The 25931-nt window shown below is 42.2% G+C and overlaps 1 protein-coding gene across 1 annotated transcript in view; it reads right to left on the reverse strand.

Moving 5' to 3' along the window:
- megf10 (multiple EGF-like-domains 10) overlaps nt 1-25931 on the reverse strand; it is a 124697-nt gene that overhangs the window by 1809 nt on the left and 96957 nt on the right. The window contains exons 9-24 of the mRNA XM_055875387.1: nt 24756-24968; nt 21711-21885; nt 21163-21283; nt 19998-20161; nt 13367-13469; nt 8381-8527; nt 5624-5758; nt 5139-5267; nt 3444-3572; nt 3140-3268; nt 2713-2841; nt 2112-2339; nt 1662-1801; nt 685-808; nt 494-538; nt 187-390 (exon numbers count right to left, since the gene is read on the reverse strand). Coding sequence (XP_055731362.1) covers nt 187-390; nt 494-538; nt 685-808; nt 1662-1801; nt 2112-2339; nt 2713-2841; nt 3140-3268; nt 3444-3572; nt 5139-5267; nt 5624-5758; nt 8381-8527; nt 13367-13469; nt 19998-20161; nt 21163-21283; nt 21711-21885; nt 24756-24968 — 2315 coding nt within the window. The remainder of the gene's footprint in view (nt 1-186; nt 391-493; nt 539-684; nt 809-1661; nt 1802-2111; nt 2340-2712; nt 2842-3139; nt 3269-3443; nt 3573-5138; nt 5268-5623; nt 5759-8380; nt 8528-13366; nt 13470-19997; nt 20162-21162; nt 21284-21710; nt 21886-24755; nt 24969-25931) is intronic.

The following is a 25931-nucleotide window of genomic DNA, read 5'->3' on the forward strand; positions in this document are numbered from 1 at the left end:
TTCAGGTACTGTTAGCAACATAGCAATGACAATTTTTTTTAAACTTTGGGAATACTCATTTAATCTGAGTTTGTCTAACAGTATCACCCCCTCCCACATTTTCTTTTACCAGACAGGACCTTCAATGGTCATAATGGATAGGTATAGGCTAAAAATAAGGGAAACAAAAATCCTACTGTTCCTCACCGACTTCGTAGACGTTCTTATTGGTGGGGCTGGTGTTGTTGATTTCAGCATAGGGCGAGTCTCGCCGTGCGGGTGACTTCATCTCAACGTAGCCGCACTCTACTTTGGGCATCAGGAGGGGTGGGTCCTTGATTGTGGCATAGGGATTCTCTGAGCTGTTGAGGGAGCAGGAGCTGGCGTGATAGGGCGTTCCCTTCACCAGGTCTGAGTGACATAGAAAAAGTCATATGGTATTCAAATTCAAACTGACCAACCTGTGTTTTATTATATACAGTATATGATATGATATACAGTAATAAGAGCCTACCTCTCAGGGATTTCCCCATGTATCGTCGGTCCACTCCGTAAGCTCCTGGTACAATAAAGAATGATATGAAAAATATATAAGTACATTATAATGATACATACAGCATTAAAACCCCTCACTTTAAAATAAGTGTGCAATATGTTTCTGTCTGTCTGTGTGTGTGTATAGTGTCCTGGTGTGTGTGATCTCACCCAGCTCGTTAAAGCAGCCCCCCTGTTTCCAGTCGGCAGGCAGGGTTCCAGTGTGGTCCGCTATGGGAAGCCTCTTCCTCTGGTCCACGTTCTTCAGGTTCACAAACAACTGGTTGTTCTTAGCCTTAAATATATCCCAGAACACCGTGGTTATGGTAATGATCCAGGCTTTTAACACATTATATGGAATTACTGATAATTATTGTTAGCTGTATGCTTTTGTTGTGGAAAAAATGTTATTAGACAAAGTACAGTATCTTCATATATACAGTACCATAAGTATCAGTATGCAAGTTTCAAGATTTTTATTGTCACGTGCTGTGCAGTTTTTTATATGAAGTACAGTGAAATGCCTGTCTTGCTTGCTCTTTCTCAACAATGCAGTAATACTGTATCTTATGTAGCCCTTTCCTGTAGTCAATGACCAAAAGTGACCTCTTTGGCCTCATGGGTGGAATGTTATTCATATTTTTCATAATTAATAAATATACTTTTTTTTTTTTAAACAAAGGAAATACAGTGTTTCTATGTCAAACAGTTTTGTTATAATTCAGTCTTCTGTGATGTATATAAAGTGTAATATTGGGATGCAAACTCAAAATTGAATATATTTCAATTCTATATCTGATACGGTACAGGTGTTTTCTTTTCCTAAGCCCATAACCATGTGTGTGAAGTATACTTTTGTTTCAAAGTAGATTTGTTTAAGCTACCAAGACTGTGGCCCTGATTCAGCCCACAGCAGTAAAAGGTTTTAAAGTTGAAAAAACAACTATCATCTCGATGATTCCATCAAATAACATCTCAAATCGATTATATTTTACCTAGCGCTTTTCACCCCTCATGAAAATGTAGTTCAATAGGGAGGGTTTGTAAATGGTATACTAAGGGAATTGGCAAACTCAGTACACAGTTAAATGGCAAATATACCATCAAGCTAAGCTCTTTATCACAAGTCCATTAAAAAGGGGTCTCACCTTTCCGTAGGGTAGGTTGTTGACATGTGGGGGACTAGTGCACTGGGTCAGAGTGTGGTAACTGGGGTTAGAGAAGTAGTTGCTGTTGGGATGTCTGTTGGGATGTCCGGGTGTCTGACTTGTTTGTGGGTGCGCTGCATCTGAAAGACAGAGATAGACTGCTTACTTAAGTCAGAACTAAAAACCCTTTCATCACAAGTATAGCCACATTAGAATAAATGCTAGTAAGGGGAAGTGGCTATTCATTTCTGTTGCAACTGCAGTAGGAATTTAAAAAAAGGGCTATTTTATTTCCTGAAATGAGCAGGGACAAAAAAATATGTTCACAGTACTGTCATAGTGATATAATTTGACCACAGGATAAAAGTATGTGCAACTGAATTGAAAATATAGATAAAAGATGAGGCTATAGTACCGCCAAATCACTAGGGCAATGGTGCTTATGCTTACCGGTGATGGCGTAGTCGGCGGCGACGCGGATGGTGGGTGTGTAGGTGACAGCGGGCATGGTGGTCTCCTTGCCCTTCTGCTTCTTCCTGTACACAATGAAGAGGAGGAGAAGGAAGAGCACCAACAACACCAGGATGATGATTCCCGCAATGACGCCGATCTGGTAGGAGTCTACGGGCACTGCAGCGCTAGTCAGGCTGTTGGGGTTTCCCACGATCACCACCCCGGCTATGACGTGGAAGAAGGATTAAGTTAGGTCTAGGACATATTCAATTCAACTAACTCAACTTTATTCATCCCCTTAGAAGCTATTGTTAGAGTGCAGGTGCCCTAATGCTACTTATCTTACTCTTACAAATTTGCAAGGGGACACTAACAAGGGCCTAGAGGTAGGGGCTAAGGATCAGTTTGGTATTGGGCCAGTATATTGATATTGTTCTTTGAGCAGCAGTTACATGTCTGAGTCTGATCCCAAAGGTGCCAGGTTTGAATCACGCCTCGGAACCTTGCACCACCAAATAAACGCCACATTGGTGTCAGCAGTAGGATTCAAAACCATCTTATCAATGACAGGTTTGTTCTAATATGTAACAGTCTTCACCTTGGTCACACCTCACCCCCTTCCAGCCGGGGTTGCAGTAGCAAGTACCCGTCATGTGGTCACAGGTGGAGTTGTTCAGACAGTCGCAAACCTGACGACAGCCGTAACCATAGGAGCCAGGGGGGCATTCTGGGAGCAAGCAAGGTAATCGACAAGCATATTACAATCAACGTTACTCATTTATTCTTTAACCATGCATTACTGATGTACAACACTACCGGAGAACTTGTCATGCTTCTCTGAGTTGGAGTCAAAATCATTACAATGCCAGTTAATTTAGGAGAATAATTTTAACATAAAGAGACAACTATTTACATTATGAGTATATTTCAATAACATGATTTTGACCCCAGCTCTCATTCCTATCATGTGTATCCTGTGTTCTGTAGTTATTCTGATGACACATAATCCTGTGGGGTAAACTCACTTTGCTCACAGTGGCGTCCCATGAAGCCGGTCCGGCAGGTACAATGGCCAGAGATGTGGTCACAGTCGGCTCCGTTCTTACACTGGCAGGTCTGGGAACAGTCCTTACCATAGAAGCCCAATGGACAGCCTGCAATGGATACATATACTATCAGTCTTAGGTCAGCATTTGATTGAAGTGTGGTCACATACAGCCTGTTATGAAATATAGTTTTACACAGGATCTAAATACAAAGTTTTATGACAGTGTGTCATGATGAGGTGGGCAGTGCTAGATGGGGTGTGTACTTGTGTGTGTGACTCACGTTGTGTACAGTAGAGGCCCGTCCAGCCCGGGGTACACTTGCACTCCCCGTCATAGGCACTGCAGTAGGCCCCGTTGTGACAGTTACACGTGTGGATACAGTTGGGCCCCCACTGACCAGGGGGACAAGCTGAAAGACAAGGACAACAACCACAGTATGAGCCTGGGGACGATGTTACAGTACACTAAAATATGTTTACAGCACACACTATACAGAGTGGGGATTGAAAGCAGCAAGACTTCTAGTTTTCCTTCCTCTTTATTCAGTAACTAATGTATAATTGGGAAAACCAGGGTGTGTGAACTATCTTGCTAACCAATGACAATATTTGAGCCACTGAGCAACGAAGAACTAGGACGAATAGAACATCAGCGGATCCTAGGCATTGAAAAGACGTCTTTTCAATCAAAAAGACATCTCATCAACTAAAAATATGTATTTTCAACATCTTGTGCTCATAGGGTAAGGACTAGGAATGAACCACAGAAGTATTTCTATGGGCTGAAAATCCATGTATCATGAACCAACACCAGAGGGAGCCATAGTGCATCAATCCCCAGTCTGTCAGCCACACTACTACACCCAACAGTGCCCTATTATAAACAGAAAATGTCCTCCCTCAGAATGTCTTCCCAGGAATTCGTCCTGGAAAGTCCATGATGTAACATTATGCTGGGCGAAAGTTATCGGGCTACACGAGAGGTCGGCGTCAATACTACTAGACACTCAGAATGCGAAGCATGGTGACCCACATCTGTGATTATGAGGGAGCCCATGCAGGGTATCCCAGGGTCCTTAAGGGGTCAATAGGGGTCATGAGAGGTCAAAAGGGGTCACGGAGGTCTCCTCACTTGGCAGTAATGTGAGCCAGGCCGAGGGGCTAGCAAATGTCAGCGCCTTAGATAATGGTGTCAGAGACCGATAAATCTAATGTGGAGAGTGTCTCGCTCAAAACACGTTCAGAGTCAGGGGTCGCAGTAAGTAGCACCTGTGGTCTGTCTTAATGGGCATTAATGGAGCTAGGAAGCTCAGTGGAGCTGGCGAGGGGCTTGTCATGTAGATTAGCAGAGATGGTAAATGTGTACAACATGGAAGTGTTAAATGTTTTTGGTGTAATTAATCTAATGGTTTTGTAATTTGAGTTGTTTTGCTAAATTGAATAATTTTCTGTTATAGAAGATTATGACTTTCAGGACTTCTGACATGACTTGGTAGAACAGAGCAGGGAAATACTGGATTAGGAAATGTTCTTTAGCATGGAATGTTATCCAGGTTCTAAGGATAGGATATACAATATGTTCAACATATTCTGCCATATTCTACCAATCCTAAGAAACAAACCTAATCCAGAAAATAAACGAGTTAATGTCAGTTCCATATTAAATCTAAGAAAACAATAGGATATCTCTCCATCTCTCCAAAATTGAATTTCAACTAATTTGCTGAATTGACCTAACTAAATAAGATGAACTCTACCACTCTGGGGATGCAGATAGACAGGGTCACACAGGCTTTTTACAAGACATTTCTGTGCCGAAACCGAGCCAAACCAAGCTGTAACGAGCTGTGGTGGATGGTTACACATCCTGTATAGTTTCTTCAATAATGCTAAAAGGACATTGTGGGGAAACGTGAACCAGCATAGTTTGGTTCAGAATGGCCCAATAGTGTGAGAAGTAATTTGAGAGTTCTCACGTTGTGAACAGTCGCTTCCAATCCAGCCGGGGTAGCACTGGCACGAGCCGTCGATGGGGTTACAGGTTCCGTTGTTGGTACAGGTGCACCCCCATGCACAGTTCTTCCCAAACCTACCACTGGGACACACTGTGGGAGGACAGCAAGAGAGAGTGAGACACAACCTTTAAATCAACAAGTGAGCCAACAACCCTTACTGGACAAAGAAGAGTCAATGGTATTTTTCATAGCGGAGAGTTACGCCATATAACATTCATGAATAACTCTTGAGGCAATGTTTTCATATCTACTGTTACATGACCACTATCACTATAATACACATTAATTATCCCAGTCTATCAGGTAAGTAGCCTTATGAAGGAAATAATTAATAAAAAACTAATTTATGGAAATTACTTGGATAAAGCACTCGGACACGGTATAGCCTGTACTGAAAAAGGTGTCATACAAGGTCATGTTTGAGTGTCATACCGGGTAACACTCACCTTCATTGCAGAGGGCTCCCTTGAACCCTGGGAGGCAGTCACACTGGCCAGAGACATGGTGGCAAGGTCCAATGCTGTGAACACACTGGGGACAGGCCTGGCTGCAGCGGTGGCCATAGTAGCCTGGTGAACAGACTGGAAGGACAGGTTGAGAATAATGAGTCAGACTTAAGAGTGAGACACATACTGACTTGAGATATTCACATACTGTATGTAACTGTAGTATGAATCACGCATTGATGTCAATGGAAAGATTTAGGACATTTCCATTACAAAATGGTTGCTGCATATCACCAAGCTGGGTGCCAGGTGGACAGGGTGAGTTACCCCTCTATCGGGTTGCATAAATCCTGGTTGGATGATTATCAGAATATGGTAGAAATAAGAAAGAACTCCAGGAATCCACCAACCGGGATTTCTGGAAAACCTGGACATTTTGGGAACATGTTTATATGTGCTGTATTTACACTGAGTGTACAAGACATTAAGAACACTTTCCTAATATTGATTTGCACCTCCTTTTGCCCTCAGAACAGCCTCAATTTATCAGGGCATGGACTCTACAGGGTGTGCAAAGCATTCTACAGGGATGCTAGCCCATGCTGACTCCAATGCTTCCCACAGTTGTGTCAAGTTGGCTGAATGTCCTTCGGGTGGTGGACCATTCTTGATACACACGGGAAACTGTTGAGTGTGAAAAACCCAGCAGCGCTGCAGTTTGTGTCACACTAAAACTGGTGTGCCTGGAACCTATTACCATACCCTGTTCAAAGGCACTTACAGTATATATTTTGTCTTGCCCATTCACCCTCTGAATGGCACACATACACAATCCATGTCTCAATTGTCTCAAGGCTTAAAAATCCTTCTCTAACCTGCCTCCTCCCCTTCATCTACACTGATTGAAGTGGATTTAACAAGTGACATCAAGAAGGGATCATAGCTTTCACCTGGATTCACCTGGTCAGTTTATGTCATGGAAAGAGCAATGTTTTCGTAATGTTTTGTACACTCAGTGTATATACAGTACCAGTCAAAAGTTTGGACAGACCTACTCATTCAAGGGTTTTTCTTAATTTTTTCTTATTTTCTACATTGTAGAATAATAGTTAAGACATAAAAACTATGAAATAACACATATGGAATCATGTAGTAACCAAAATTGTTAAATGTAGAAACCAATACAAATCTAAATATATTTCAGATTCTTCAAAGTAGCCACCCTTTGCCTTGATGACAGCTTTGCACACTCTTGGCATTCTCTTAACCAGCTTCACTTGGAATGCTTTTCCAACAGTCTTGAAGGAGTTCCCACATATGCTGAGCACTTGTTGGCTGCTTTTCCTTCATTCACGGTCCAACTCATCCCAAACCATCTCAATTGGGTTGAGGTCGGGTGATTGTGGAGGCCAGGTCATCTGATGATCACTCTCCTTCGTCAAATAGCCCTTACACTCCCTAGGCGTGTTTTGGGTCATTGTCCTGTTGAAAAACTAACTATAGTCCCACTAAGCGCAAACCAGATGGGATGGCGTATTGCTGCAGAATGCTGTGGTAGCTATGCTGGTTAAGTGTGCCTTGCATTCTGAATAAATCCCAGACAGTGTCACCAGCAAAGCACCATCACACCAACTCCTCCATACTTCACGCTGGGAACCAAACATGCAGAGATCATACGTTCACTTACTCTGCTTCTCACAAAGACACGGCGGTTGGAACCAAAAATCTCAAATTTGGACTCATCAGACCAAAGTACAGATTTCCACCGGTCTCGTGTTTCTTGGCTCGAGCAAGTCTCTTCTTCTTAATGGTGTCCTTTAGTAGTGGTTTCTTTGCAGCAATTCGACCATGAAGGCCTGATTCACGCAGTCTCCTCTCAACAGTTAATGTTGAGATGTGTGTGTTACTTGAACTCTGTGAAGCATTTATTTGCCTGCAATCTGAGTTGCAGTTAACTCTAATGAACTTATCCTCTGCAGCAGAGGTAACTCTGGTCTTCCTTTCCTGTGGCGGTCCTCATGAGAGCCAGTTTCATCATAGCGCTTGATGGTTTTTGCAACTGCACTTGAAGAAACTTTCAAAGTTCTTGAAATTTTCCAGATTGACTGACCTTCATGTCTTAAAGTAATGATGGACTGTTGTTTCCTTTGCTTATTTGAGCTGTTCTTGTCATAATGTGGACTTGGTCTTTTACCAAATCTTCTGTATACCACCCTGTACTCCACAAATGAACTGATAACAAGGCCCACCTGTTAATTGGAATGCATTTCAGGTGACTACCTCATGAAGCTGGTTGCAAAGTTAGGCAATCTAGGCAAAGGCTGGCTACTTTGAAGAATCTAAAATATATTTTGATTTGTTTAACACTTTTTTGGTTACTACATGATTCCATATCTGTTATTTCATAGTTTTGATGTCTTCACTATTATTCTACAATGTAGAAAATAGTACAAATAAAGAAAACCCCTGAAATGAGTAGGTGTGTCCAAACTTCTGACTGGTACTATATGTTTATAATAATAATACTAATTTGGCTTATATTTGTACTATTTCAGACTTGTACAAATGTGTAATATATTGAATTGTGAATTGTTTTTTGCATATACCAACTCCCCCTTAGACACCTTCTGAGAGTGGGGTCATGGCCAGGGTCAACCTTGTGCTTTGATAACTTGTGAAACGTTCTATATAAGTCCAACCCAATCAGATACAATATGAGCCATTAACACAATAATTGGTCAGATATGAGATACTCACTGCGCTGGCAGGTGGTTCCCCGGAACCCAGGCGCACACTCACAGGTGCCCTCGTCAGGAGAACAGGAGGCCCCGTTCTTACAGTTGCAAGGGAGGGAACAGTTTGGCCCCCAGCGGCCCTCGGCACACACACTGTCACAGTGGATACCTGGAAACACACACACTTTCACAGTGGATACCTGGGAACACAAACAACGTAGGGCTCACGCAAACAAGTCCACACAGGTCTGTCTCCCATTGACGTCAAGGCAGTGCTAGAGGCATCACTACAGACCCGGGATTGATTCCAGGCTATGTCGCAGCAGGCTGCGACCGGGAGACCCATGAGGCGGCGCATAATTGTCCCAGCGTCGTCCAGGTTAGGGGAGGGTTTGGCCGGCCGGGATGTCTATGTCCCATCACGCTCTAGCGACTCCTTATGGCGGCCCAGGTGCATGCACACTGACTTCGGCCGCCAGTGTTTCCGGGGTACAGTGTTTCCTCCAACACATTGGTGCGGCTGGCTTCCGGGTTAAGAAGCAGTGCAGCTTGGCAGGGTCATGTTTCAGAGGACACATGGCTCTTGACCTTCACCTCTCCCAAGTCCATATGGGAGTTGCAGCGATGAGACAAGACTGTAACTACCAATTGGATATTACGAAATGATAAATAATACAGAATAATGATTTGCTGTATTTGTGGGAAAGTCCAAGTTGCGTGCGTTTATCTCAACTCTGAATCAGGCCCGTAGAGAACATACACTGCTCAAAAAAATAAAGGGAACACTTAAACAACGCAATGTAACTCCAAGTCAATCACACTTCTGTGAAATCAAACTGTCCACTTAGGAAGCAACACTGATTGACAATAAATTTCACATGCTGTTGTGCAAATGGAATAGACAAAAGGTGGAAATTATAGGCAATTAGCAAGCCACCCCCAAAAAAGGAGTGATTCTGCAGGTGGTGACCACAGACCACTTCTCAGTTCCTATGCTTCCTGGCTAATGTTTTGGTCACCTTTGAATGCTGGCGGTGCTCTCACTCTAGTGGTAGCATGAGACGGAGTCTACAACCCACACAAGTGGCTCAGGTAGTGCAGTTCATCCAGGATGGCACATCAATGCGAGCTGTGGCAAAAAGGTTTGCTGTGTCTGTCAGCGTAGTGTCCAGAGCATGGAGGCGCTACCAGGAGACAGGCCAGTACATCAGGAGACGTGGAGGAGGCCGTAGGAGGGCAACAACCCAGCAGCAGGACAACTACCTCCGCCTTTGTGCAAGGAGGTGCACTGCCAGAGCCCTGCAAAATGACCTCCAGCAGGCCACTGTATGGGGTGGGAGCAGCTGTATGGGGTGGGAGCTGGAAAGGGGGTGTTGGGATGGGATGGTCAGCTGTATGGGGTGGGAGCTGGAAAGGGGGTGTTGGGATGGGATGGTCAGCTGTATGGGGTGGGAAATGGGTACTTAAGGTCTTCCACAACCTTTTTTTTTTCTTCACAAATTTCATTTCCAAATTATAGCATTTGTAACCTTTGTAACCTGTAACCCATGTTTTCCACACTGTGCCACTGTATATCCTACTGCTGTTTCTCATGATTGGTATAATTAAAACATGGTGTTATCTTGGTCAAATTCATATATCTTCTTCTTTTAATCTTCTAAATGAACAATATTGTTTTTACAAAAGAAAACGTAGACACAGCAACAGGAAGAGAGTGGAGATACGAAGAAAGAGGAGATGGGAAGAGGAGATAGGAAGGAAGAAAGAGAGAGGAGATGGAGATGGGAAGAGAGAGGAGATAGTAATAGGAAGAGAGAGGAGATGGAGATGGGAAGAGAGAGGAGATAGTAATAGGAAGAGAGAGGAGATGGAGATGGGAAGAGAGAGGAGATAGTAATAGGAAGAGAGAGGAGATGGAGATGGGAAGAGAGAGGAGATAGTAATAGGAAGAGAGAGGAGATGGAGATGGGAAGAGAGAGGAGATAGTAATAGGAAGAGAGAGGAGATGGAGATGGGAAGAGAGAGGAGATGGAGATGGGAAGAGAGAGGAGATAGTAATAGGAAGAGAGAGGAGATGGAGATGGGAAGAGAGAGGAGATAGGAATAGGAAGAGAGAGATTGAGATCTTTTAGGCTGTGCCTGTGACCCACCACATAAGCAAAGCTCATGTTTCTAGCATTAACCCAGTCTTTAACTGCAAGTGGGACTTTACCCATTGTTGATGAGTCACTGGTCTCTATTCTTACTGTTTATTTATATCCTGTTGCATAGTAACTTTACCCCTTCCTATATGTGCATATCTATCTCAATTACCTTGTAACTGAGCATCGACTCGGTACTGGTACCCCGTGTATATAGCCAAGTTATCGTTACTCATTTTGTATTTATTCCTTGTCTTAATTTTTTTTCTATGAAATGAAAAATGTTTTTTTTCTGCATTGTTGGGAAGGGTCGTAAGTATGTTGTATGTTTTGGATATTCAATAATAAAAAAATTAAAAGGGTCGTAAGTAAGCATTTCACTGTTAGTCTACACCTGTTGTTTACAACGCATTTGACAAATAAAATGTGATTTGATTTGAGTTGACAATGGTAGCATCATTATAGGTAGCATCAGTATCAGTTGGACAACACATAGCATACAAGGGTGAGGGTTAACTAACTCTAGACTATAGCCCAAGGTTCTATTCATTCACACAATCACACCGTAGCGAAAACATTTTGCAATAGAAAACAAAAACAATTTCAATACCTTTTCTTCCGTTAAGAGCCTAAAGAATACGACCCATCTGAAGAAGGCTTGGTATTGTAAATCTGCTAATTACAGGGATTGATTTCCAGATTTCTGCAGGGTTTAATACCAGACGGCAGCCTCTTAAAGGAAAACGCCACCCAATAACTATCTTTTGGCATTTGTTTCATTAGTCCATTGTTGCCATAGTCCCAAATTGTTTTGCTTCTCAGCAATCAAGTTATCAAGACGTATAACTTTCCAAATACACAAATCATCCCTGTATGATGCATTTTGTATCATATGATATAAAATGCATCATACAGGGATGATTTCTGTCAATACCATCTTACTGGCAAAGCTCCACACACAAACACAATACTACTAGGCTCTCCAATGCAGCATCTTTCCATTTGTGATGCATTACATTTACCAAATGTGGCTATTTGATTGGACTAGGGCTCTCAGTCTTTCCTAACCAAGTGCCCTGACAAGGAAATACTCTGGGCATTAGTTATAATAAGGCCCAGTCTTGGTAACGTCTCATAGTTTTTTAGTAAACAGAGGTAGCACACTTGAAGTAACGTTACATCGTAGGCTTAGCAAAAACTGAAGTAGAAAGGTTGAAGGGACTCCCACACACTGTGCACTGTACTTGCAAACAGATATGAAAGTGTCATGTTTTGGTCACATACATGTAGTAGACCTCAGTCATTCAATTTCCCCAACAACATCTACAAGTGAATTGCTCTAATTATTTATTAACATTAAGCCTGTCAACAAAACATGACATCTTTGTACCCTATCAAACTTCAAACTCTTTTGATGGTCTATATTACTTTCAATTTTGGACGGTGACACACAAGCAGCCCTGTGCCAAATGAGTAATATGATTCAATTTGCCAGCAATTTGTCCGCAAGTCATTTTAACCTGCATTACAATGCTTCTCACATTCTCTGTCTCTATCGAGCAAGCCATTTTAAAGCAGCAAAAAAAACACCCCAAGATTTTTATCTCTAGGACTTAGCAGGAATGACACTAAGTTAACTTTTTCCTCCTGAGAACATGAAATAGAAAGGTGAGACAAGCGATACGGCCCCTTGTTATTGTCCAAGGGGATTGGTTTCAGACTATGACAATAAGGGCCATACAAGAGCAGCACACTAGACTGTCTGGGCACTGTGCCCCTTGGTGGTTAGAGAGAATACTTCAATGGGGAGATTGGACACTACAGAGTTTCCCAATTACATTGTCTTCCCCCCTGAATCCCTTCAACAAAGGCATGGGCAAAGCATGTTGAGCGTGTTTATGAAAAAATAGACAGTTCTCAAACTTTTAAGTGTAAAGTTGAGTTGGCAGGACAAGCTGTGACAAACATTTTTTTTTTTTCTTCTGTTGGAAATTGAACCGTATCTGAGAACCAGGGAGTTCTCCCCCTCCTTCCTCTTCCCTGACTCACTCTGTTTTTTCTCACTCCCTCTGCCACCTCTCTCTTCCTCTCTCTGTCTTTTTGCCACCTCTCTTTTCGTCTCCCTCACATCTCTCTCTCTTCACTCTTTTCCTCTTACCCTTCCCTCTTTGTGTCAAAGGCTTTCTCCCCCTCTGTTTCCCTTACCCCTCTTTTCTCATCTCCCTCTTTCTCTCTCTAACTTTCTCCCCCTCACTTTCTCTCTCTCTCCCTGCCTCTCTTTCTTCACTTTCTCTCTGGGTTGTTTTGATGCTCTCCCCTTTCCTCCATCCCACCCCTCACTTTCTCTCCCTCTCTCTCTGGGATGTTTTGATGCTCTGGGGGCGATAGGCAACAGTGTGATGGAGTGCGGTGCCCAGGCTGGGGGACAAAGGGCTCATTGAGGGGCTGTGTGCGCGTTGCTAGGCGATGGCGGAATGCTGGCGATAAATGTCCGGCTAAGTAGCTTGGAAGAAATGCGTCAGTTTTTAAAGGTCTGACATCAGTATGCTGTGTAGGTATGGACCTAAGCAAAACACGGGAGAAGAGAGGGAAAGAGAGGAGACTTACTGGTGAAATACAGTTTTTGGGCCATGCTTACAGTTCAAATCATCCACAGCCACAGAGGCAGGTGGTATAGTCTTACAACTACTTTTAACAGTGGTTTAAATTTGAGGCAAAGTGAATAAATATTCCCAGTAATTTCGGATTTGTATTGGATGGATGGGTGGGTGGGTGGATGGATGGGTGGATAGTATGAATGGACGGATGGATAATCTTGTCAGGTAAGGGGTTCTAGAGGGTTCTACAGGTTAAGGCTCCAGACTCACCTGTCCATCCAGCCAGGCAGCGACAGTACCCCGTGGAGGGGTGGCACCCGTCGGCATGGCTACAGTCACAGCGCTCTCTACAGTCCATGCCATAGGTGCCATCCTGAAGAAAACCCAAAAGATGCCGTTTAGACTGATGTTTGTTTATTTTTTACCCCAATTTCGTGATATTCAATTGGTAGTTACAGTCTTGTCCCATCGCTGCAACTCCCGTACAGACTAGGGAGAGGCGAAGGTTGAGAGCCGTGCATCCTCCGCACTGCTTCTTGACACAATTCCCGCTTAACGCGGAAGCCAGCCGCACCAATATGTCAGAGGAAACACCGTACACCTGGCGACCGTGTCACGGTGCATTGTGCCCGGCCCGCCACAGGAGTTGCTAGAGTGCGATAGTACAAGAACATCCCTACCGGTCAAACCCTCCCCTAATCTGGACAACGCTGGGCCAATTGTGCGCCGCCCCATGGGTCTCCCGGGTGCGGCCGGCTGCGACCGAGCCTGTACTCGAACCAGGACCTCTAGTGGCACAGCCTTAGACCACTGTGCCACTCGGGAGGCCGTAGACTGATGTTTTGACAGATTCTGCATAGTCAACACACAGTATATTTGGTAAAGGTTGTGCATGTACATTAGGCAGCCTTTCCCAGTCCTAGTCCCAGTCTCAGTCCCAGTCTGGTCCTTCAGGTCCTTTGTCTATGCAAGTTTTTGGTTTGCAGCCTGATGTCTTTTCATTAATTTCAATCAACACTATTGGCATATCTATTTATTATGGCTATTACATTAGCTACTAAAACATTAGCTATTAAAATAAGATCCAACAATAATATCAAGGGCCTAGAAATCCAGGGCTTAAAAACAAAGGTGTCATTGTACGCTGATGATTCATATTTTCTTTTAAATTTACAATTTGGATCCCTCAACAGCCTCATAGAGGATCTAGATACTTTTTCTAACCTCTCTGGATTACAACCAAATTATGATAAGTGTACTATATTACTTATTGGATTACAAAAAAATACAACTTTTACATTACCGTGTTGGTCTTCACGTTGAAGTGGGCATACTTGGTATTCATATCTCGAAAGAAAGAAATTATCTCACTACAATACATTTTAATAGAAAGTTGGCAAAAATAGATAAGATCTTGCTACCATGAAAAGGAAAATACCTGTCTATTTGTGGCAAAATCACTCTGATGAACTCTTTAGTCATATCCCAGTTTCCCAATCAATTTGCTTATGGCCTTCCCTACACCCAGCGACTTGTTTTTTATATTATATGAGCAAAGAATATTCAATTTTATTTGAAATGGCAAGCCAGACAAAATTAAACGGGCCTATTTATATAATGAATATGAATTCTGAGGGCAGAAATGATGAAATATTAAAGCATTAGACCTCTCACTAAAGGCTTCAGTCATACAAAAGTTATACTTAAATTCAAACTGGTTCTCTAGCAGATTAGTAAGAATGTCTCATCCCTTGTTCAAGAATGACCCTTTTACCCTTTATTCAGATTACAACCTTAAACTTTCGGTTATTTGAAAATGAAATAATCTCCAAAATATCGCTAGTTTTAAAACAAGCCAGAGAATTTCGTTGCAATTTCAGTTTAATCCACCAGAAAAGACAGAATAAATATTATGGTTAAACTCAAATATACTAATTGATAAAAAAATATATATTTTTGGACAAATGTTTAAAAAAGGTATAATCTTTGTAAATGATATCATAAATAGGACAGGTGGAGTTATGTCACACATGCCAGCAGCATACCACCCTGCATACCACTGCTGGCTTGCTTCTGAAGCTAAGCAGGGTTGGTCCTGGTCAGTCCCTGGATGGGAGACCAGATGCTGCTGGAAGTGGTGTTGGAGGGCCAGTAGGAGGCACTCTTTCCTCTGGTCTAAAAAATATCCCAATGCCCCAGGGCAGTGATTGGGGACACTGCCCTGTGTAGGGTGCCGTCTTTCGGATGGGACGTTAAACGGGTGTCCTGACTCTCTGAGGTCATTAAAGATCCCATGGCACTTATCGTAAGAGTAGGGGTGTTAACCCCGGTGTCCTGGCTAAATTCCCAATCTGGCCCTCAAACCATCATGGTCACCTAATAATCCCCAGTTTACAATTGGCTCATTCATCCCCCTCCTCTCCCCTGTAACTATTCCCCAGGTCGTTGCTGCAAATGAGAACGTGTTCTCAGTCAACTTACCTGGTAAAATAACGGTAAAATAAAATAAAAATAAACATGCAGGTAAGAAAAATATATTGAAATGTCTGCTCTACTCAAAAATACCAACTATTCTGAGCTTTACCGCAATAATGGAAGAGGCAAGTGGAAAGGGGAGAAAGTAAGGAACTTGTCTGCATTAAAGACAAAAGTTGGCTAAAGAAAATTGTGATAAATAAAAAAGTATGCCAGTTTCAATTAAGGACCAAAAAACTTAGATTGTAAAATAGTTGGGAAGAGATTTTCGATGGCACATGGTTTATGAACTGATACACAAAACAACGCTGGATTCAAAAGTTTAAGTTTTTCAATTAAATGTATCATACAATAATTCTTGCAACCAATGTTATATATTATTTTACCCCTTTTTCATGGTATCCAATCTGTAGTTACAGTCCTGTCCCATCGCTGTAACTCCCGTACGGACTCGGGAGAGGCGAAGGTGGAGAACCGTGCGTACTCCGAAACACAACCCAGCCAAGCCGCACTGCTTCTTGACACAAAACCACTTAACCCAGAAGCCAGCCGGAGTCGCTAGCGCGCAATGGGACAGAAACATCCCTGCCGGCCAAACCCTCCCCTAACCTGGACAATGCTGGGCCAATTGTGCGCCACGGTCATGGCTGGCTGCGACAGAGCCTTAGACCACTGTGCCACTCGGGAGGCCCAACCAATAGAATGTTATATACAGTACAAGTCAAAAGTTTGGGCACACTCATTCAGGTGTTTTTCTTTATTGCGCTTGATGTTTTTTTGCAACTGCACTTGAAGAAACTTTCAAAGTTTTGCTTATTTGAACTGTTCTTGCCATAATGTGGACTTGGTCTTTTACAAACTAAGGCTATTTTCTATATACCACACTGTACTCCACAAATTAACTTTTAACAAGGCGCACCTGTTAATTTAAATGCATTCCAGGTGACTACCTCATGAAGCCGGTTGAGAGAATGCCAAGAGTGTGCAAAGCTGTCATCAAGGCAAAGGGTGGATACTTTGAAGAATCTAAAATCTAAAATATATTTTGATTTGTTTAACACTTTTTTTTTGGATTACTATATGATTTTTAAAAAATAAAGAAAAACCCTTGAATGAGTAGGTGTGTCCAAACTTTTGACATGTACTGTATATATAATATATATATTTACAAAAAAATATAGGGGATTGGAAATGATGCAGAAAATAACTGGTGTTGGAATAGGTTTAAGCAAACACCAGCTCACACTATGATTTGGTGAGCTTATTTCATGTGTGTTCAATAAAGACTGTTTTCATCCTCGCAAGATTAAACCAGTGCCCTGGAAAACTCCTGAAACTATGGACCTCGGAAGGAAAAACTGCCGATATGAATTATTGTCACGCCCTGACTTTAGTTATATTTGTTTTCTTTATTTTTTGGTTAGGTCAGGGTGTGACGAGGGTGGTTTGTTTAGTTTTTGTATTGTCTAGGGGTTTTTGTCCTGTCTAGGGTTTTTGTTTATCTATGGGGATTTTGTATGGTCTAGGGGTATGTAGGTTTATGGTGGCCTGAATTGGTTCCCAATCAGAGACAGCTGTTTCTCGTTGTCTCTGATTGGGGAGCCTATTTAGGTTGCCATTTTCCATGTTGGTTTTGTGGGTAGTTGTTTTCTGTTTTGTGTGAGTACCTGACAGAACTGTTGCATTTTGTTCCACTTTTGTTTTTTGTTTCAGTGTTCAGGTTATTATTAAACATCATGAACACGTGCTGCGCTTTGCTCTCTCCTTCTTCCTCAGATGAACTTCGTGACAATTATATTGTATGGTATTTCACACTGAGTTCTGAGTACTTGTGATGCGTTCTATTAAGGGGCACTAACATTAAACATCTTAGTGAAATATTTGTTATGTTTGATTCATTCCACATTTCACTGCATCTGATTTAAATCTTAATTTGACCTCTTCCATCACCACCTTGTTTGAAACTACCATTAAACTGACATGCATACTGTATATGGCTTTGTATGCAGATATAAGAACAAATCCTCTAGATTTGGAGCTTCTCGACACCAAGCTATTGGGAAAAGAGTCTTAATCCACCAACTCCTGACTTCCTGAATGGCGAGTAGCTCTTGGAAGAGGGTGGATTTGCTAAATCATTATGGAAAGCTGTGGATCAAAGGACTAGCGCTTAGCATAGCATGTGACTGCTCAAGACTCCACCGCAAGTGCTAGAGCTGCAGTTTCTTCAAGGGAGCAATTGGCCACGAAACACACTTTCACAAGTTTCACATTTGCGAGTTTCCAAGTTTCTCACATGCAAATTGGCTGTAAGAATGCTGCTTAACTTCTATGGAGGTCAGAGTCAGTGTGACGCAGTTGTTAATTTGTAAATCGAGAGATGTCGGAAACAAAAAGTTAGCGCAAGAGGGGATTGACCTGGGGAGTTCTGAGGTACTGGAAAAATCACCTTTATAATACATTTTACGGTATTTGCGTAGTGACATAGAGCAGTACAGTAGAGGCACTTGAAAAAGTACAGTAGAGGTACTTGTGGCCTCCCGGGTGGCGCAGTGGTCTAGGGCACTGCATCGTAGTGCTAGCTGTGCCACCAGAGTCTCTGGGTTCGCGCCCAGGCTGGGCTGGGTTCGCGCCCAGGCTCTGTCGCAGCCGGCCGCAACCGGGAGGTCCGTGGGGCGACGCACAATTGGCATAGCGTCGTCCGGGTTAGGGAGGGTTTGGCCGGTAGGGATATCCTTGTCTCAGTATGTAAAAAAATGTAATAAAAAAAAAAAAAATGTAATAAAATGTAATAAAATGTATGCACTCTACTGTAAGTCGCTCTGGATAAGAGCGTCTGCTAAATGACAAAAAAAAGAAGAAAAAAAAAAAAAAAAAAGAAGTTGCACACTTGGGGAAAATTTTAAGTAGCCTAGGGTCTGGGAAAAATGTGGCCTTTTCTAAACACATTTCATTCAATTCTATGTCATTTTACATGACTGGAGACTGGCAGAATCTTTTTTTATACAGCACAAAAGATCGAAATGACAGGCTACTTTGACACTGACAAACTGAGAATCTGAGATCAGTGAAAATGACCTTGTCTTGAATCCATCAATAGCCTATCCCTAGGTGTGTGAAGACACATATTGTAGGCTACAATATGAGGAGGGAGTTAAAAATGCCTTCCAGTTTCACTGACTGACCCAATGATGCGCAGCTCACTCGCTGGTGATGGCCGATGCTTTGTGGCAAAAGCCCCTCTCTCTGTCTCTCTCTGTCTCTCTCTGTCTCTCTCTCTCTCTTTAGTAAAACAACATTTGGAAGTTGATCAATCAGCATAATCTTCGCTTTTCAGCAGGAGCCATTTGCTTTCCAACCTGTGTTTTCCCTCGATTGTATTTGAAATATTGAGAAAGGGCTGTTTTGTATGCATTATGTTTTTTCACCGACAGATTTGCTGCGAGTTCCCGACTGTTGGCTATTGCTTGTTATTGGGCTACAATCCACAGTTAGGCTATTTAAAAAATAAGCTATTGATCAGTGGCTAAATTATAGGCATTCTCATGGTGTAGTTGGCTATTCTGAATGATTTCAGCAACAGATATCAGCATTTCTATAACTTTGGCAAATGTATTTCAATTTATCAGGGGTGCTGCAGTTCCTTCAGAACCCTTTGCACAGCTATGCCTCTATAAGTAAGTAAATGATGAGGTGCAACGCTGGAGAGATGAGAGTTGCAGGCTCATGTCTATCAGCAGAGAGAGAGAGAGATCATAGAAAGTTAATGTGAGATATACTGGTGCGAGATGTGAGATATACTGGTGTGCTTCTCACACCGCCATGGCCAAGCGTTGGTCTCAAACTGGGTACAATGTTGCGAAAAACCATAAACCCGCTATAGCCCAACCCGAACTCTTAGAATATTAGGCCCGGGCTGAAAATCTACTTTTTCCCATAATGTTTTTTTTTTGTGGGGGCAGGAGAATTAACGAAAAGGACACTCAAATTAATTTAGATCGCTTTAATTATAATTTTTACGTAGAAAAAAGTAAATGATTTTAAATGCCACCAGAGGTACAGGATCCAAATATGTTCTAGAACAAAACAAAACAGAGAGGTGCCAGATTCTGTTCAGGCAGGATCAAGCTCAAATTAAGCACTGGTGTGATGTATATCTAACTGTGCATATTGTAGTTCACAGATCCCTATCAAAGCCAGCATTGTACGCAATGCATCTAGGAAGAGTGTACTGTGGTTTGATCATATCAAAGCTTTCACCACCTTTTTCTCAACTGAAATTAAGATGAGATAATACTATATATGCCTATTACGTTTTACACATTCATCATAATATTCATCATAACATTATAGGAAGATAATAAGAGTGTTATAATGATGTCATCACTGTGCGACAGGGGTGGGTGGGGGGGACAACACCACTCACCTGGCAGTGGAGGTCACACCTCTCGCCCCTCCAGCCGGGGGCACAGGTGCACTGTCCGTTGAGGGCGTTGCAGGCGCCCCCGTTGCCACACATACAGGTGAGGTTACACCCCAGCCCCCATGTGCCACTGGGGCAGTTGATGGAGCAGTGCACTCCGTGCCAACCTGGATGGGGGAGAAGACATTTTGATCATAAACATAGTTTAACAGAGGAGTAGTCAATTTCTCTCAAATGAACTAGTGTCTACAGTTATGTTTGTAAATCTTTTATTGAGAATATTATTTGGTCCCCAAAGAGTCGTACCCAAATGCCACTGCATTAGTAGAATGATCCAGCAGATCCACAAATTACAAAGTTATAAAGTTTTGCTTTCATATATAAGTTAAGATTTCTACTGTATTTCTACTGTATTTTGTAACGGAATTCTTCGTCCTCCTCTGGCGAGGAGTAAGAAACGTCGGATCAATACGCAGCGTGGTGAGTATTCATATTTATTATAATACTTTCAATAAAGAACAAAAACAAATAACTGACAAAATAAACGAAGACGCAACAGTCCCGAAATAGTGAACACTAAACACAGGAACACACGAACAGGAACAATCACCCACAACCCACAATACAAATACAGGCTACCTAAATATGGCTCCCAATCAGAGACAACGACAAACACCTGCCTCTGATTGAGAACCATATCAGGCCAAACACATAGAAATAGACAAACTAGACAAACAACATAGAATGCCCACTCAGATCACACCCTGACCAAACAAAACATAGAAACATACAGAGCAAACTATGGTCAGGGCGTGACATATTTCTACTGTATTTTTACTATATTCTACTGTATTTTTATTATATTCTACTGTATTCTACTGCATTTCTACTGCATTTCTACTAAATTTCTACTGTTTTTTAAACTTTATTCTACAGTATTTCTACTGTATTTCTACTATATTCTACTGTATTTCTACTGTATTTTCACTATATTCTACTGTATTTCTACTGTATTTCTACTTTAATCTACAGTATTTCTACTATATTCTACTGTATTTCTAATGTATTTTCACTATATTCTACTGTATTTCTACTGTATTTCTACTGTATGTGCTCCTTGAATGGGCTAGCCTTACACACTCAGCATTCCCTGGTGTTAGCAGCCTACCTGCTTTACAGGAGCAGGCTCCATCCACTGAAGAGCACTGTGCCCCGTTCTTACAGCCACACGTGGCAGAGCAGTTGATACCGTGGGTCCCTGATGGGCAGGCTGTGGAACAGTCGGACCCCTGCAATGGAAATACTGTTAGCATTCCTGTACTGTAGTTTAGTTGACTTTGTGTTATTCTTAACACGTGGCTACGTGGGTCGTGTTCAGTGAGGCATACCGTAGAAAACATTTCATAATATTTTCTCCCTAATGAACATGACCCAGGTAACATCACAATGGAATTACGAGTGAATACTGTCTGTTAGACAGTCTGTTAGAATCCTCAAGACTAAGTCAGTCCAATCCTTGGACCTTCTTACAATTCCAAGTATACACCACCTTAATAAAGTCAACTGTTACTTCTTCAGAACACAATGTAAAATCACTAATGTTATGAATGATTTAGGCTACTGTAGCTTTATTAGACTGGACATGGAGTATATTACCACTCATTAGCCTTCATAACCTTTCACAGAGCCTTCCTAGACCCCTCATAGCGGCTTTACCTTGAAGCCAGGAGCGCAGATGCACTCCCCGGTCACGCTGTGGCAGTCGGCACCATTCTGGCATTGGCACACTTGCTGGCACGACTCGCCGAAGAAGCCGGGCGTACACGTCTCGTTACAGTAGGTCCCCGACCAGCCAGGCTGGCACGAGCACTCGCCAGACATCGGGTGGCAGCTGGGCACAAAACAGGGAGACAAAAGAGGACAATGGACTGTCATTGATATCATCGGATAACTCTGTTGTGACATCTTGTCTGGACACCAAGTACGCCAACACTCAAATGTGCTTCTAGCTAATGAACGACTAGCATATTAATAACGTATAAGACATTTTTTATGTTTGTTTTGCCAAATTACTTTTATAGTGTCTTATTTATTTGGGTTGTGTACGCTTGGTAAGGTAATGTATTATCTTGCCTTACAATTGCCCTACAATTCTCTACCATTTCATTTCCTTAATAAGGTGCTTGGCTGACACCTATCTGACTGTTCTGCATGGTTGATCAAATCTCAAGTGAAATGAATGATCTCTTGAGTCACAGCCAGGCGGCTTGCCTATAGTTTATTACATGATGAGATTATATGTGTTCCAATGTTGATCCTTGGCAAGCACTACTTTGACTGTGAAGATCTAGGGAAAATAGAAGTACCGTATAGAGCATGGGAAAATGTAACAATACCGGAACATTGTAATAACAGAAAACAGTCAATGACCGTTTGACTTTTAACATGAACCCTCTGTATATCAAATCAAATATATGCTGTATACTTGGTTGAAACAACTTAACAAACTAAAGAGAGAACATAAAGTGCAAATTGCCTTAAATGTGTAATGTAAGGAAACCAAGGCATAGGAATACGTTCATTACATCTATACCTCTCACTTTACCCCCATGTTCAAATAAAAAAACATATGGAAAAGCTCTGTATGTCATATATGTAAGTGTGTCAATAAAATTTTCATGAATGAATCAGCTTTTCGGATACAGAGTTAAAACAATAGAGCTAGAAAGAGGGCTCTGGATGAATAAAACCCGTTTTAGCATGGTTATTGCCATTGAGGGCTTCCACCATTTTAAAGTAGTCCACTGGATGGGTATTCCTATGGGTTGGGAGGGATCAGCCAATGATCAGAGCATTGTCTTCTTCTTCAAATTGGGTTACCAATGGTTTTATAATGTCTTTCAGCTTTATCGGTGCCATCAAGTGGGTGGCCACAATAAATTAATGACACACAAGATTTGGCTAATATTGGTGAAATCACCAATATTAGCTTTACACTTTTTCAAACCTAAAAGAAGAAGAAATTGTACTACTTTAAAATGGAGCTAGCCCTCAATGGCACCGCCCATGCTGTCACAGAAGCCACAATAGCACAGATACGAAGTAAGTCCTCTTTGTACCTCTATGGTTCAAACCATAAAGTCATTGGTTCAAACATTTCTACTGCTACTGAACAGTAATGACACAGTCTCTAAAACTGTCCAGCTTTGCATATACTGTAGGTAATTGTGGAGAAAAAAAAAATCTCTCCAAATGAATCAATTCCTCAGAGATCAAGTTCAAACCATACAGTCATTGATTCAAACATGTATTTTAGTACTTAACACAACACTAATTAAACAGAACATCTCCAGAACTTTCTTCAAATGCCCTCACAGGAGGCGGGATTAAACCATGTAACAGCCGGGGCGGGTTTGCTGCATGCACATGTGGCACAATACCGTTGTTGCCGTGGTACCTGTTTGAGTAGCAGCTGCTCCTACCTGACACAGCAGCCCCATTGAGACAGAGCAGAGCAGCTGTCCCCCCTCACAACACATGGAGCCTGCCAGCTGTGCCAATTTGTCTAATACACAGGCAGTGGCACAATGGGGAACTGTCTGACTCCCCTCCGACCCACCCGCCGCACACGCACACACACACACACACACACACACACACACACACACACACACACACACACACACACACACACACACACACACACACACACACACACACACACACACACAAACACACACACACACACACACACACACACACACACACACACACACACACACACAAACCCAGACACACTTTGAGTGACTTCCAACGGTCTTGTTAAACTTTGAATCATTAATGTTTCTGTAGTACAATCAATGTACTGTGAGAGGCATAGGGCTGAATAAAACAATTCAATGATAGATTCTTAATTCGGGTGGCTCAATTGGTGGAGCCTGATAATGGTTGTGAGTAGTGCAATTAGTGCAATGATAATTACATTATCCTCATAGGATGATCTCCATTATAGATTAGAGCATGACTATAGAATGTCCATTCTAGAATGATCTCAGGGATAATTACATTATCCTTATAGGATGATCTCCATTATAGATTAGAGCATGATTATAGAATGTCCATTCTAGAATGATCTCAGGGATAATTACATTATCCTTATAGGATGATCACCATTATAGATTAGAGCATGATTCTAGAATGTCCATTCTAGAATGATCTCAGGGATAATTACATTATCCTTATAGGATGATCTCCATTATAGATTAGAGCATGATTATAGAATGTCCATTCTAGAATGATCTCAGGGATAATTACATTATCCTTATAGGATGATCTCCATTATAGATTAGAGCATGATTATAGAATGTCCATTCTAGAATGATCTCAGGGATAATTACATTATCCTTATAGGATGATCTCCATTATAGATTAGAGCATGCTTATAGAATTAAGCAATAAGGCCCAGGGGTGTGTGGTATATGACCAATATACCATGGCTAAGGGCTATTCTTTCGAGGGACACAACGCGGAGTGTGTGGATACAGCCCTTAGTATATTGGCCATATACCACAAACCCCTGAGGTGCCTTATTGCTATTATAAACTGGTTACCAAGGTAATTAGAGCAGTAAAAAGAAATGTTCGAACCACCTAGTTTATAATGTTCATTCTAGAATGAGCTCAGGGATAATGTAATATAATGTATTGTGTTGTATGTACTGCAATGTATATTGTATCGCATGTGCCAATGAGTGGGTATTACCTGCGTGTGTTCTCGGTGTGGCAGGGACACCTCTTGTCACACTTGAGGCCATAGTGTCCCTCGGGACAGAGGCGCACCTCGCACATCTCCCCCGTGTAGCCCGGTTCACACAGACACGCGCCACTGATGTGGTAGCACTTGGCTCCGTTCTCACAGCGACACGTCTGGCGGCAGGACACTCCAAATGTACCCACCGGACACTCTTCCTGGCACCTGGGGAGAAGGGCGATGGATCAATTCAATTCATTTCAAAAAACTTTATTTTTCCTGTGAGGGAACTTGACTACTGCTCAAGGCCAGGTTTAAGGATAGTGTCTCTGTACATACTGCAACATACTGCAAGTGGGGACAGAATGTGACTAATACTGTGACATATTGCACCGAATGTGGATCTCCCGTTCGTCTACTGATCCTTCAGTATGACATTCTACATGTTAAATCGGTTTGCAAGTACTCTCTGCAGGCAAACGCTATTTGTGTGTTCAAGCCCATACAGATGTATGATCTTAATTTGATCACTATTTTGTTGCTGATAATTTTCCTGCATAGCAGGAAATGCAAACTTGTAGTGTAGTTGAGTTTTATAAAGTTTGTAATTTCCACTTTACAAAATTCAGACCTGATTTTCCCTAACGGAAAATGTATCAACCTCTACAAAAATGTCAATTATAATCCACATAATAATTCACATTTCCTGTTGCTCCAGGATTATTTTTTTCCTGCTGTAGCAAACTGGCTCAAATTAAGATCCTACACCTGTATAGGCAGGTATGGTTTAACAGGGAGAACTAGAACATTAGCAAAGAAAAAACATGGCCTCCTGAGTGACACATAGGTCTAAGGAACTGCATCGCAGTACTAGAGGGGTTACTACAGACCGGGGTTCATTCCCGGGCTGTGCCATAACGGCTGTGGCCGGGAGTCCCATAGGATGGCGCACAATTGGCCCAGCGTCGTCTGGGTTAGGGGAGCGCTTGGCCGGGGGAGCTTTACTTGGCTCACTCATCGCACTCTAGCAAATCCTTGTGGCGGGCCGGGTGCCTGCAGGCTGTCGCCAGTTGTCACGCCCTGACCATAGAGAGCCATTGTTTCTCTATGGTGAAGTAGGTCAGGGTGTGACTGGGGGTGATCTAGTTTATTTATTTCTGCGTGGTGTTCTAGTTTATTTTCTATGTT

This window comes from Salvelinus fontinalis, chromosome 21 (genome assembly GCF_029448725.1).
Source record: "Salvelinus fontinalis isolate EN_2023a chromosome 21, ASM2944872v1, whole genome shotgun sequence".
Lineage (NCBI taxonomy): Eukaryota > Metazoa > Chordata > Actinopteri > Salmoniformes > Salmonidae > Salvelinus > Salvelinus fontinalis.